The following is a 16,182-nucleotide window of genomic DNA, read 5'->3' as shown; positions in this document are numbered from 1 at the left end:
AAAGCAGATATGCAGTTGGAAAATATACTTTTATACTGTAATCACCATGTTATTCAGAAGAAAAAACATACATGATATTTGTATCATTTTTAAAGATTTTTATTGTAGTTTGATAAAGAAAAACTAAAAAAATCAATCGGTTTATTGTTAAACAGAGGTGAATAACTTTGAAACAAAACTAGATAACGGGGCCCTTGAGGGTAAAAAAAAGTTCATTTGGCAAATCTCTGTATAATAAGTTGTTTCATAAATGTAAATAATGAAGATTTTGCTGATGAGTCAAAGAGAGAATTAAAAGTGTGTCTACATTTCTTAATAAATAGCTTTAAAGTAAAACATAATACTCGGATACTGTGTTCAGGCTTCAAGTGTTTATAACATGAATGCCATATTCATGGAATGTACAAGTAGAGCTATGCTACACATATATAATATGTTAGAGGTAAGTAACAACTTTTGTAACAAGAGGTAACGCCATAGCTTGCAATGTAAGACCTTTATATATATATATATATATATATATATATATATATATATATATATATATATATATATATTTAGCACCAGGCCTCAACATTTTTTGTTTACATTATGGGAGATGGGATTGTATTATGTTTTGTTCTTAATTTTTAAAAACATACTGCATGTGCAGAAAAACATTATGGATTTGTTAATAATTTTGCATAATTAAAAAATGCAGGGTATATATGTATATATATAAATTCAATGTTTAGACAGTTGAAAGCTTAGCATCTCTGTTTCACAGCACATCACTGTCATGTTTTGTTTTAAAGTTGCAACACCACAATGCCATACAAAATGTTGTTATTTCTAGTGCCATGGTCAAATAACTGCTCAAAGGAAATGAAGGTCATAGAAAATATAAAGTCATGCCTAGGAATTCAGAAATAACCCCACTACTGGCAATAACAGCTGTAGCCAAAATGGGCCCACATTGCAATTTAGAGACACACTAGCTGCTATGAAGAAAGATCTCAATATTGGCTAATTTGCATATCTCTAAATCACCGTTAGCTATCATGCATTGTATTGACACAAGCACCCCCCATCCATGCTCTCCCACACATATACAAAAATACACTGACATACCTTTTATTTGTTGCAGAGTTGACACAATATCCCTGATGTTTCCCATTATTTTTTTTCCTGTCTGTCATACATCACAGATTATTAGAGTTTCATTCTTGTTCTTTGTAAAGTGCACAATAACCTAGACATGTTGCTCTATTAACTTTTTAAATGAGTCCAAATAATAATTTAAAAGTTTTTTCTGGGTTTGGCCTGAAGCCTCCACCCACACAGACATTCCTCCATCACTCTCAGCTGTCGCTGATTGTACCGACGGCTCCTGCTCTTGCCTCTTCTAAGTGCCCAGTCCCTTATAACGTACTGACTGTCATGATCACCAAATAATGTTAGACATTAGAGTTTCTTTCTTCTTATTATCCTAACAAAACACTACGCTAACTCTTCAGGTAGCAGAGTGAGTTAAGGCTATTACTTTCTATTTCAATGGTGTAAGATCAGAAATCCCTCCTTTTTTAGTAGCAAAGATTTAGTAACACATTTGTCTTATAGAGACTTGCATAATGAATAATTTCTACTCTCCCAGTACCTATTATGCTGTTTTATTTTAGTCAACTAGTTTTGTTAATCAAAGAAAAATGGGTTGTGTTACAATATGATGAGAAGGTCTGTGCAAAGAGATGATTGAAGCTTGAGTTATGATGGTAGGAAATGAAGAAAGCCATAGGGCAGGTCTTTTGCCAAGTACTCTCGTTTCAGTGGTCTGTGACATGTCAAAACAAAAAGCAAATAATCTGTAAGAGGCATATGTGTTTGGATGTCTTTGTGATGAGCTGTTGTGAATATAAATACTTGTGCATATATGCATTCTGAATATGCATATTTTGGAAATTTGATTGTTTTGAAGAGTGATTTAATGGGATATGTTCAACAAAATGTAACAAATTATTGCTATTCAAGTAACCACCATCGACAGTTTTATTTATTCATTCAATCATTCTTTCATCTATTTATCAGTGTCCTGCTTTCTATTTTTCTGGATTGTATTGCAGGGAAGCTAGAGCCTATTTTCACACTCAGTGGGTGCAAGGCACAGAAACCAATACTACCTGGAGTGCCAGTCCATTGAAAGATGTAGATAAACACTCACACACTCATACACTCACTTGGGACACATGCAGGCGTGCACACACACACACACACACACACACACACACACACACACACACACACACACACACACACACACACACACACTCATTACATACCGGATGCCCTTTTCAGTATGTCTGAGAACAAAAAAATTGAATTAAACTAATACTGAAACACAGCTTGCCACACCCTGCTTTCATCATTAAACAAAAAATGTAAAATTCTATAACTATATATAAATCCTACAGTGGACATAAAGAGTTTACACATCCATGTTAAAATGCCAGGTTTTTCTGATATAAAAAATGATTCAACAAAGTATTAGTTTAAGGGTGTGCACACTTATGCAACCAGTGTATTGTACTTTTTTATTTTTTATATTTTCCCCCTAATAGATTTGTTTGTTTTTCAGTTGAATTGTACAAGTTATAGGTCACATTAAAGATGGGAAAAGTTTTTAAATGATTTATTGTGGTCTCATTTTTATATCACAAAAACCTGGCATTTTAACAGGGGTGTGTAAACTTTTTATATCCACTTGATGTGTGTGTGTGTGTGTGTGTGTGTGTGTGTGTGTGTGTGTGTGTGTGTGTGTGTGTGTGTGTGTGTGTGTGTGAGTGTGTGTGTGTGTGTGTGTGTGTGTGTGTGTGTGTGTGTGTGTGTGTGTGTGTGTGTGTGTATGTATGTGTGTGTGTGTATATGTTTGTGTGTGTGTGTGTAAATTCAAATTTATGCTGATACAGATGATTTTTGAACATCTCCACATAGAACAAGCATGCTTTACTATGTCCTGCTCATACTTTTCCTTTGATTTGACAAATGCAGAAATAACAGAACAAGAAAAGAAAAAATATAACTTCAATTTTTTTTAAAAAGTTGCTGCATGTTAATAAATGATTTTATAAAGAAATATTACTACTTACAGGATCCCCTCGTATGCCATCACTTCCACGTTCACCTGGTTCACCTCTGAGGCCTCGTCTACCCTAAATATAAATATATATATAAAACTATAGTTAGTAAAGAATGCAAACTTTAATTGAGTTGTGTTTACATACTATTTCTTAGTGATTGCTAGCTGAACATATTTGAATACCTTTGAGAATTGAATACTCATTTGGTGCAAAAGTTTTTGTGGGTGTAAAAAAAAGAGAGTGCACAAATAAGTGAATGCTCATTTGTGAATCATGTGGGTGAGTTCATTTTATATAGTGCAGGAAAGAAGGAGTGAGCAGGTAAATAAACTGAGTGAAAAAGTGGTGGTTGTAGATGTGCAAGACTGTGTTATAGCAGTTGATGTGTATGTGCAAGTGTTCACAGGTTAGGGTTTGGGAATAGAATAGATTCAATGTTTTGCACTGGGTATTTACCCAGACACATATATACACACACACACACACACACACACATATATACATATATAAATACATATATATATATATATATATATATATATATATATATATATAAATATATATATATATATATATATATATAAATATACACACACACACACACACACACATACACATACATATAGAGATAGATGTATATATATATATATATATATATATATATATATATATATATATATATATAAATAAATACACATTTAACTTGCTATTACTCCTTGTGGGCTTTGTGTATATACAAATCCCTCTTTGCCTTTTAATTCTTCGGATCCTGAAGATAAAATGTTTGAGCAGAGATGGAAGGCTGCACCCCGCTTTTGTGTAATGGACTGAGTTACTATTCTTGTAGAGAGGGATGTGTTAAAACAGAGACTGGTGAAAGAAGAAATTTCTTCTTTATGTAAAACATTGTCCTCTCAATTAAGTTCCTCCTCTTTTGAACAGTTGGTTGGAGATTTTAAAGACAAATTCCAAGATTTGTCTAGTGATATTATTGACCAAAAAATGAAAAAAATTAAACAGGGACATCGGGGACTATAATAATGGTTCAGCCTTTGGAGTTAGAACCAATAAGAATAGACGCAGAAGGGGTGGTTCCTCCTTTGATAGTGAAAGGAACAAAAAGCATCATGGAGTCTCTTTCACTTCGTCAGAAGCCAGTGCAAGTGGTGCAGAAGGCAGGAATGAAGAGGATAGTTCTTATTCCCCACTTCCTATGGCACAGCAACCAGGATATTTGAGAGAGACTTTTTGTGGTGATGACGAGAGGGGGAATTTTAGCCGTAAACGAGGGTGCTTTGATAGTGCAAAGGACAGACAACAGTGGCAAGGAAAAGAAAAAGATGGTACTGACATTAATGCTATTTTATGTAAAGCATAAAGTTTGTTACATTGTGAAAAAGATGGTACTGACATTAATGCTATTTTATGTAAAGCATAAAGTTTGTTACATTGTGAAAAAGATGATACTGACATTAATGCTATTTTATGTAAAGCATAAAGTTTGTTACATTGTGAAAAAGATGGTACTGACATTAATGCTATTTTATGTAAAGCATAAAGTTTGTTACATTGTGAAAAAGATGGTACTGACATTAATGCTATTTTATGTAAAGCCTAAAGTTTGTTACATTGTGAAAAAGATGGTACTGCCATTAATGCTATTTTATGTAAATCATAAAGTTTGTTACATTGTGAAAAAATGGTACTGACATTAATGCTATTTTATGTAAAGCATAACGTTTGTTACATTGTGAAAACGATGACAATGTAGTGCTGAATTTGTCAGGGTGTGTGTTATCTGATGCCTTTATAACTGTCTTGAATCTGGGTTTAAAATTCATTCCCTCTGTTACACCCAGATTGTATATGTTGAATATTGATTTATTTCATTTTATATGGAAGTTACATTTAGCTTATTATTTTTATCAACAATCTAAGAAGTCTTTTTGTGATGAATATGAACATGTTTCAAAAGAAAGTTTTGATATGTTTTTTTCTTCTGATTCTAGTTTAGGTGAAGATTTTGATGCTTATTCTTTGCTTGACACCTCAGAAGTTGAATGTAAATGCAATTTTATTCCACCTTTCTTGAATGATCAAATTAGAAGTTTTTCTTCTGTGTTAAACTTTGCTGCTGAAAATGTCAATAATAATTTCCTTGCTGCTAATAAGGACTTCTTTTTTAATTTGACAAAGAATGAACGGTTAGCCATAAAAGACACGAGCCAATGAAAGGATTTAGTAATTAAACCTTCCGATAAGGGTCATAAAGTACTAGTTATGCATTTTATGCAGTATAAAAAAATGTGTGGTGACAATTTAAATAATGAGGATGTTTACAGGAAGGTGTTATGTAATGAATATGACAAAGCATTGAGTGACTATCAGGATTTAGTTAAAAGGGTTATAGTCTAGAGTACTTTTCTAAGAGTGATATTGAGAAAAAGCTTTCTACGCAAGGTTCTTAAATGGCTAAATTTTATTGTCTCCCGAAAAGTACACAAGAATCCTAATGCACCTCCAGGCTGTCCTATAGTGGCTGCAATTAGTTATTTTTTGCATAATGTGGGCTTAGTCCTACATAAACACTTATTGAAACCTGTTATAAAATGAGAATCCTATATAAGAGATTAATTTGATTTTTTAGAAAAAGTTAAGTCTGTTAAATGGAGTGAAAAGAATTGCTGGTTGGTTATGGATGTACAAAATCTGTATATGAACATTAGTCATGATTTGGGTATACATGCAGTAGGTCATTTTCTAGGAGATAACCCATCAGCTAATTATATCATAGAATTTTTTACATTTTTGCTTGACACATTATTTTTTTGAGTTTAATGGTGATTTGTTTCATCAATTAAAAGGAACAGCGATGGGAGCACCATTTGCTCCCATGTATGCTTAACTCTTTATGGGGTTGTTTGAAGTTAGATATCTTTATCGATTGGATTTTTTTTAAAAAGTATGTTGTCAAATATTTTAGATTCATGGATGATTTATTTTATGTTCAGATGGTGATATGTTAGTACAGGAATTTGTAAATGATATTCAAAAAATGATTTTGGTATTAGTTTTGATGGGATTATGACAGGTTCAAAGGTTACTTTTATAGATCTTGAGGTAGAAGGGGTATTAGGAGAGAGTATATTTACTAAAGTACATAGGAAATTTCAAAATGTTAACCATGTATTGGATAGTAAAAGTTGTCACCCCCCCCCCCCCACTTGTTGAGTTCTTTTACCTTATGGTGAATTAAGAATTGCTAGACTTTGTAACATGGAATAAGTTAAAGTTGAGGAACGTATATTCAATTGTTGGTTTTTCTTAAAGAAAGGCTACAGCTTATCTATCTTGCAAAAACCACTGAATCGCCTTTTTGGGGTGAGACAGAACTCAAATGGGAGGGATATATAAGTTAACTATAGGGAGAGGAAGAGCATTCAAAGTACTCAGAAAAAAGTAAATAAAATATATTTTGTTACTACTTATAATGCCCTGTCTGATGAGATTTATGATCTGGTTAAATATTATTGGAATTTTCTAGTGAGAGAAAATTTTGAAAAAGATTCTACCCTTGTGTCCACCTCTATCTCTTAGAAGATATGTTGGTTCATGCATCATTTATAGTACCTAAAGTGAATTTTAATATTCAACCTGTTTGTGTTGGCACTTTGGTATGTGGTAAATGTTCTGTCTGTAGATATATAGTGCCATATTTTAGTCAGATAAATGGAATAAATTATACATTTAAGCAACACTTTACATGTCTCAGTGAAGGGGTGATGTATGCACTAAAATGTTCTTGTGATTTGTTTTATATTGGGGAAACCAAGCGTGCATTTAAAGTTAGACTCCAAGAACATATCAGAGACATAAAGTGTAAAATGATAGACCTGTAGCAGCTCATTGTATGTCTTGCCATGAGGGGGACTTAATTGCTTAAGATGCACTGTTTTAAAACAAATTACAACTAGAGATAGTTTTGACTTGAAAAAGAAATTGCATTATAAAGAAAGTATTTATATTTTAAAATTCGGAACATTGTCCCCTACAGGACTTAATTTAGAATGCAACTGGAAGGTATTGCTTTAAATGACGTCTTTTTTGCAGCTTAATTAATTGCTTAATGAATGAATATGTTTTTAATTAGTTTTACTTATTGGTTGTAAGCTGATTATTTGTAAGTGTCTAAAATGGTGCTTTTATGAAAACTGTTTTATCTCTTGAAGGCTGAATGCAGAAGTGCTAACACTGTTATTAAAATGTTTTCAGTGGCCATTGTTTTGGTTGTTTATTTTCATTTATTTCATTTTATTTTGTGGTTTAGTTGTTCCTTCAGTAAATCCTGGTACTCACTGAGCAGATGTCTAGTTTCTCCACTGAATCCCCTTTATTTCCCCACAATCTCTTATGTTCAGGTTCCACAAGAATCCCCATTCTTGGCCGTGAAATTTCTATCTGTAAGAGGCAAATATCTCCAGTATTATGGGTTTCCAGTCCTGCATTTGATTGCATTTCTTTAGGTGATTCAAATTCTAATATAGTATTATAGATTTTTGTTATTGCAATATGTTGTCTTCACCTACCATAAGCAGTCTGTACACAACAGGTGGTCTATATAGATATATAAAGCACACCAAAACAGTATTTCTAACACTCACTATTTCACAGTATATGGTGTGTGTGTGTGTGTGTGTGTGTGTGTGTGTGTGTGTGTGTGTGTGTGTGTATAACAGATGAAGCATCTTATACTTTAGATTTACAGAACACATTTTATGAACTGACAAAGTCATGAGCCATGACCAAATTTCCTAATCAAATTGAACAAGATATTTGTGGTGTTCACAAAGCAGACCACTATATATCCAATTTATCCTCTTTACTGTGTTAGTTTTGGGTTTTTTATCTGTAGTTACAAACTGAGTTCCAGATCTAGGAGGGTCATAGACAGCCTGTACAGAAAGATAGATAGACATCCTTTAGATTCCTATGATAGGAAACATCCAAAAAGGCAAATGGGAATTAAAAGCAACAATGAATACCAGTTTTTGCCATAATCTTCTACATTTTTAACATGGATTTTGAGGTCCTGTTAAACCTTTCTACCAGCCCATTAGTCTAAGGATTTTTACACTGTTGTTCTAAGTTGTTTCACCTTGAGCCAATTTCAGAGCTGGTATATTATTTTTGATATTAAGGTGGATCCTTGGTCCGTGAGTACTTCCTTTGGTATCCCCACTCTGGAAAACTGTAAGACATTTTTTTTAGTTATAGATTTACAACTAGCTTTACAAAGAGGGATTGCTTCTGGCTATGTGATTGCATAGTCCAGTATTAGCATCAACATTGGCATCAACTTCCTTTTTTCCATTTTTGTACATGGGGTCAGGGTGTCACATCAACAGTGACCATCACCTAGAACCAGTGAACATACTGTACTAGACATAACAAGGCAATAAAACGGAAAAGTAACTGTACAGGAATGATGCTGGCATACAAATTCCTAAAACAGACTGTGCCACTTCTTTTGCAATGTCCTTGTCAAAACACTCATCTCTTGTTTTAACTTAATAATCCATGCATTAAACAAGTAACAGCAGCTTAAATCCTGTTTTCTTATTTTTAATAAGAATGCAAAGGGATCATTGACATGAATCTATGCCAATATTGTTCCTGTACAACAATTTATTTTCCTTTATTCTTCCTTAAGGAAAGTGTGCTGGAAAACTACATCTCCTTAGACTAGGTTATATTGTCTAACTGTTAGACTTAAATAGTGGTCTGACAATATCCATGACAACCATTCAAAGGGTGCTTCTTTTATGGGTACAAGTATTGATGAATTTCTAAAGCAAGGGGTCAGGACTATTTTCTGACACTTGAACTACCTGGCATAAAAGTTTTCTACCTCCTGCATTACCCTCTGCCAGTAAAATCTGGCTAGCATTTCAGCCTTCAGTTTTGTCCATGTCGAAGTGTTCCTCGGGACTGGCATACTATTTCCTTCTTCTCTTTGGTTACCCAATATAATTGGTCTTTTTGATGTTCAATGTAGGGGTAAAATGGAGGAAAAGATAGAGCAGATTCTATAAGACTCATGGTAGCACTTCCCTCTGGATCTGCAGAAATGGAACATTCTCTACCACTATGAACATGTTCTCTCTGGCTCTGCCGAGTCTTGCTCTCTATCTGGACCTTCCTAAAGTTTACTAGGCTCACTCCATATCAGCTACCTCTTTACAAGCCTCTCGTGTGCTAGAAGGTTCTGCTTCTTCTCCAGCTAAAACTGGCACTGGGGTTTCAGTATCCCATTTTCTTCCAAGAATGGTAGTTCACATCAGTATTTAATGTTTTCCTTAAACTGTTCTGACTTATTAACCTCACTATCAGGGCTGTCTTGTTGATGTTTTCTGTGGCCTGCCTTTTCCATGGGAATTGTTTCCACCTTAGTTTCCTTTTCCTTTTCAATCATCTTCCCCCTGGGCTCCCTGCTGGGGATTTTGTAGGGGACACAGTAGGTTCACTAGATGTTTCCTTTTCCACATCTCTATGTACTATATATTTGATATCCTTCTGACTCCATTGTTGACATTCCTTAAGAGCTAAAGAGGCTGTAAGATCCTCCTGTTACTGCATGCTTACCTTTCTTCCCTTAGGGGTTTTAAACATTACTCCTGGGCTTAATAATGCTCACATCTACTGTTGGGTCCCATCTTTCTACCACAGTAGGATATAGATGTATGTTCTCAGGTCATAGTTCCTGCTGCGCATTGCTCTGTTATATCAGCGAAAGGCTGTGTCAAGTACACTTCCACAGCCTCTGCCATCACCACAATCATCATCATCTTCATCATCATGTCCTCATTATAAACCTCCTCTTTCCCATTTTCATGCAGGTTAGGGTTTTGCATCAACTGTTACCATCTCTCAATTCACTGCCACTTTCTTATCATCTTCAACAGTCATGCCTGAATGTTGCAGGGCTTGTCAAACACATTCCATTTATCTCTTTGCTAATCACATTCCTCTTGTCTTTTTCCTGTCTGCCACAACTCTTCTTCACCAGATTGCATTCTGCTTTTCTGCACGTGTCTGAACCCCCATAACTTGTTCTCTTTGACCTTCTCTGCAATTGGAGCTATTTGGGCCTGTGTTCTGATGTCCTGATTTCTTTGTCTGTCCCTCAGTGTGCATCCTACCACCTGTCTCAGGCACTTCATCTCCATCAACTGTAGCTTCCTCAGCTGCTCTCCCTTTACAGCTCAGGTTTCTGTACCCTACAGTAGTACTGGTAGCACCACTGTATGGTACAGAAAAGTGGGAAATGAAGGCAGAGCAGTAATGGAAATCAATTTCCTGAGATGGGTGTTAGGATGCACACTGTGGGAGGACACTCTGAAAATATCAGAGCAGAAGTAGCTTCAGTCTTCCCCAGTGATTATTTTCCAAACTCTAGATTTTTACTTGGACAATGGTATATGTCATCTTCTGTTGTGGCTTTTTGCTGTTTATATGTCATTTTATCGCCATGAGTCCTGCCCCCCAAAATCTGTATTTTTTAATTGGCAATGCTACGTGTCATTTAATGTCCATGAATGCACATTACCCCTACAGCCTTTACTTTGCAGATGCACTGCCCCTTCAGGGTTATTATGCTACTAGAGTGTAATTGCCCCTGTATCTCTCCACAATTTACTAATATAGGGCAATTAATTAGCTTAGTAGTAACACAATAGCAAAACACTATTTCAACTCGCTGAGCCGTAGTTTTGCCACATTCAACAGCTTCATTTCATTTACATTTACATGTCTGTCATCATGTTTACCATCTGTATCAGAAATCCTATCCTTTCTACTAATACAAAAGAACTTTGCAGTGTGCCTCCTCTTCGTACAATTAATATACGATATTAGTAAATGTCAATTTCATTTTGAGCAATGACTTGACAGTTGCTTTAGGTGACTCACTTCTAGATAAATTCTCTTAATACATTACCATTTCCTCAACCATAAAAAAGCATAAAGTATCTTGTGTGTCTGTCTTGCCTCATGCACTTATTACCAGTGGTAGGTAATGCTTAAATCTATCACTTACTGGGGTTTCACTCATCATTTCTTTACTGTTATTTCCTTCTGGTGCAACCACAAACTAACAATATGTTTCAGATCGTAGCATTTTACTTCTGACAGAATTACAGTCCTACAGTTTAAATACCTCTGTCTGCAGTGAGCCCCACTCGAACAAGCAGGCACCTTTCTCCCTCTCATAGTCTTTATGTGCTTTTCATACCCATGAAGGATGGTGAGCTGTGCCACTAGTGTCAGATCCCACTCAGGCTGGTCTTATCCTACAAGCTGGTAATCCACTGAAACACCATCATATATACCCACAGGTCTTCCACTTGTGTTAGTGATTCCAGGCCGGGGGGGGGGGGGGCTCAAGGTGTATCCATTAAATGTGTTATTTCTACCATGTCCTCAGCAGAGGCAGCTGTTTTTAAAGTAGTTATTCCACTATGGTCATCTTGCAAACACTACTGTGGTAGCTGCCTTCCCTCAGGATTTTGGCTCTGCACTGGCTTTTCACTGCACAACACTCCAACACACAGACCCAGCAAACATATTCCTACCAGACTTCAAAGTGGAAACAGGTGAGTTTACTGACTGATGCGTGCTTCACTACAGCACTTTATTACAGCACACATTCTCAGCACAAGGACCACCAACCAAAATATGGGTTCTCATGAGAAATTGTTTCAATTTACTTGGCAGTGACAGGTCTGAGCTTCAAAATAAAAGCTAAAGAAATTGCTCACTGCAGCTACTGATGTGGAAAATAATGTAGCTAATATTTTGAGTCTTTTCAGTAAAAATGTCTTTATTTTATGGAAGAAAATTAAATGCAGACTGAACTTTGGAAAATAAAAGTAATAGTTGCATTCTTTAGAACACTAGAGTCTCCGGTCCTTAAAGCATAGGTAATGACATTTAGCTTTTATTCATTCATTCACTTCCTTGTTCCTTATAACTTAAAACTAAATGATGTTAATAAAGCTTACATTACCTCTGGTACTAAGTATTAACACAACAAATGTTACTCCCTGTTCTCTGGTCAGATACTGAGATGATTACCTAGGCTACCCACAGGCAAACCATTTCCTCCAATTTATTCCCTTCAGGAGCCAATATTCTGGTGTTTAACTCTCCTTGTAGTCACAAACTTATCCAGACTCTTCTGGATCTCTCTGTGAAGTCTGATGTGGGTTCAGCTGCTGTACCATTAAGTATTCTTAGACTTATACCCGAGGACCATTCAAAATGAGGGCTTAAAAATGTACCTGCTACACTCAGATTTAACCCAGGTAACATCAGAAGCACATGAAATACAAAGGCATTGTCAATAAAAACACTAAAATATACCCTTCCTATGTTTGTGTGTGTGTGTGTGTGTGTGTGTGTGTGTGTGTGTGTGTGTGTGTGTGTGTGTGTGTGTGTGTGTGTGTGTGTGTGTGTGTGTGTATGACTGCACAAGTATTCTTACCATTGCACCTGGGTCACCTTTTTCGGCAGAACGTCCAGGAGTACCAGGATCTCCCTGTAAAAAGAATATTGGAAAATCAGGACAATATGCAACTATAATTATAAAAAGAGAAAGAAAACAGGCCTAAGTGTCAGCAGTGTTAAAGAATATAACTGTTTCAAAGTGCTGATGACTGCCTATCAAAAATAAAAGTTCCACTTTAGGATGTGCAAAGTGTATGTTATTGGCAGGAAAAAACAAAACAAATGAATAAATATAAGTGGCAAACTTTCTACAGCAAAAAGAGAAACAAACAAACAAACAAAAAAAACAAATGGAATGCCTAAGTGTGTTGTAAATTTGCAACTTCTATCATGTGGTGGTGGACTCTGAATGTCTTTATAAACTTGGAAGGTGAGTATTTTTAAAAGTTACCTGTGCTTAGAGGAAGACTGAAGTCTGTAGGTATATAATGACATGCATGTACCATTTCAGCTTCAGAAGGCCTGCCAAATGTTCATATAACTTTTAATCCCAACATGACATTCAAATTGAGAATGTCTTTTTCTTTAGCCATCTGTATTTTTATTGTTTAGTTTTCCAGTTAGCCATATACATTCACTTATTTCAAAACAGCTGACATCTTTTATAAAAACAAGGCTTTTATGTAACCCAATCCAATAAATAAAGACCATGTGCTTCAGAAATATACTGAACAAAAATGCATTAAATTATTTCATTATGTTACCTCTTCTCCAGAAATTCCATTCAGTCCATCTCCACCATTACTTCCCTGGACAAAAAGAAAGGGACCAGATATCAGATGATGTCTATTAGAGATGCAAACAGCAAAACTGCAAATACAGGGAAGGCATGTGTGCACTTGTGCATATGTACAGATGTGTATTTCTGTCTTATACAACAAAAGGGAAGGACATATTTCTAATTACGCTAAATAATAAAGCCAGCACTGCTAACATCCCAATTTCCAGTTACACTAATCTATGTATATATTAGTTATTTTACTCCATGATCTGTCCCAGAGTGATATTTCTTTTAAACACAGCATAACACACTGTACTAAAGTAGTGCAAAAATGGAAGGGAAACCCTTATATACCCCCTTTACTGGCACAGTACAAGCTGGTACTCAGTGCTTAAAAGAAATTAAATCTATTGACTCATGTAGGTTTTCCATGAAAGGTATTGTTGGATTATAAACATATATATATATATATATATATATATATATATATATATATATATATATGTGTGTGTGTGTGTGTGCTCCATTTTACTGGTGACATGCCCATTTTATTGTGGTATGATTTTACAGGAAAAATGGTTGGTGGTGAATTACATGGAATTATTCTATAGCTGAAATGCACAAGGGTGACTATAGCTTAATTCACTGTATTTCATTGTCTTTGTGGTTGTGTAACCATGGAGATAGTACATATAAGTTCTGGAAGTGTGGGGGCAGAGTTCTCATGTTGGGGAGTGTGGGTAGTGAAGCTCCCATGTAAAAAGTATTTTGACCTCTTGTGCAGTGTAGCAGTTTGTTTCTAGTTAAGTGAAGTTTGTAGTCACTGGCACTAGTGGAATAAGGAAGTGAAGTTCATCTACTACTGACCTGGGTTTAGATTAGTACAATGTCTGCGTTACAGAGTGGTACGTACATTATGTCTAAGGATATTTTTTCTAATTTTGTGAGCAAGATGAGATACAAAATACACTGAAGTTATTAGTGCCTATGGTAATAAGTACAAGGTCAGTTGTTTGATTTGTACTGCAGGGGTGTGACCGAAAATATAATGTTTTGATAACATTTGCAATAATTGTTTTACAGTATGTCTGGTATTTGATATATGTGATCATAGATAAACGTTTGATGTTCTCCAATCAATTTCCAGTCTAGCCAGGTGGCATAGAGGGATGAAATTCAGATTATTACACAGGTACCCTGGGTTCACTTAGTAGCTAGGATGTTTGATGGGAGAATGGATGTGCCCACTCAGGGGGATCCCTTAGGTCTTGGTAGAGGTTAGGACTAGAAGACTAGGAAAGATCATTGGGTGGGAGAGTGGGTCGGTAGAAATTCATATTAGTACCCTTTGATTTCCTTCTGTTTGCAGCTAAACCTCAAAGTGCCAGAATTGATATAGAGATTTGATTTATCACTTCACAGTCAATTGGTTTTCTTATTTGTTACTTTTTATTGAAGATATTTTGGATTATGCTCAGCAATAGATTCTTAACTATATTATAAATAATTAAATTAAAGCAGTACGACTATTGGAGTGAATTCCTATATTTAGTACTTTTTTCCATGATCTCTGGTGATTTATATTTTTCTGTCAGCAGACCCTCCCTTATTAATACATAATAACAAATAAAGATAAAACTAAAATAGTTTATGAAGAACTTACTCACTGACAGAAGTTGCATAGTCTCACTTGAATATCATATTTACTTTAACTCATTAACATCTACAATTAGTCAGTTAATGAGGTGACTAACAAAACAGTGCAAGAAACTTCTCTGTGTGGAAGATTTTCAGTCCATATATTTCTAGTTAAGCACTGTATATTAATCAGATCAGACAACAGTAGTAGAAGTAGCAAACGTAAAGTCATCTTAAGTCAAAACAAAACAAAACAAAAAGTAATAATAGAAAATATATAATTGTACAGCATTACTAAGTATTCGAAAGTAATCCAAGCAAGGCAGGCAGTCTGTTTCCAGTCGAAAATCCATGAGGTGACTACATTCAGGCTGGAAAACAACAGCCTAGAGTTGAAAGCAAAAATAAATAAATAAATAAATAAATAAATAAATAAATAAATACAAATAAATGTAAGTTTTGTTCAACTGATCAAGAGAGTAAGAACAATGTCTTTTTGAATGTTTTCTTCAACCTGGAGTATTTTTTCACATTTTGGCATTATGACACTGAGCACTGCAAAATTCAGAATAAGGTACTGCAGTTAGAGTTTGTGCATTATTTGTCTTTCAAGAACTATGACCTTGAACAAGACAATGCAGCCAACACAAACAGCACTGCACATTATTAATGACACAGCATCATGTGCACTGTTGGCACTAATGAGTTAAGTAATTACTAACAATCTTTAAAACAACTTAGTTTCTATATTTGTTTAATTTGGAGATTAACTTTATAGATATTTGACAAGTTTTTGTCATTCACTGAATCAATTATTTACAGCAAATCTTTCATTTTAAATTATTATTATTATTAAAGGAGGCTATAACATATATCTTTGAAACATATAACCATGTTTTGGAAAAACATAATGGTCTATATAATTATATAGTTAACCAAATAACCATGTTTTAGAAAAACTTTAGGGGTGTATATAATTATCTAATTAACCTACATATTATTAATCCTTAACTTTATTAGATTTTAGTTAGAAATATTTAATTCTGTGGACTATTACTGGTTCACCTTCCAAATGATGCAGACATAACAATGTATTACTTTAATGTTTTAGACTTTTCATATCACACACTAAGTTCCTTATGTTTA

At 34.8% G+C, this 16,182-nt stretch overlaps 1 protein-coding gene across 1 annotated transcript in view; it reads right to left on the bottom strand.

Annotated features, from left to right (window-relative positions):
- Positions 1 to 16,182, bottom strand: part of LOC122796926 (collagen alpha-6(VI) chain-like) — a 1,619,258-nt gene that overhangs the window by 598,206 nt on the left and 1,004,870 nt on the right. Inside the window, exons 20-22 of the mRNA XM_044065693.1 lie at positions 13,382 to 13,426; positions 12,655 to 12,708; positions 3,123 to 3,185 (exon numbers count right to left, since the gene is read on the bottom strand). Of these exons, the coding sequence (XP_043921628.1) occupies positions 3,123 to 3,185; positions 12,655 to 12,708; positions 13,382 to 13,426 (162 nt within the window). The remainder of the gene's footprint in view (positions 1 to 3,122; positions 3,186 to 12,654; positions 12,709 to 13,381; positions 13,427 to 16,182) is intronic.

Source organism: Protopterus annectens, chromosome 3.part0 (assembly GCF_019279795.1).
Source record: "Protopterus annectens isolate FY-2018-M chromosome 3.part0, PAN1.0, whole genome shotgun sequence".
In the NCBI taxonomy this organism is placed as follows: Eukaryota; Metazoa; Chordata; order Ceratodontiformes; family Protopteridae; genus Protopterus; species Protopterus annectens.
Note: the sequence above shows the minus strand (reverse complement) of the source record. Positions and strands in the feature narration are given on the sequence as shown.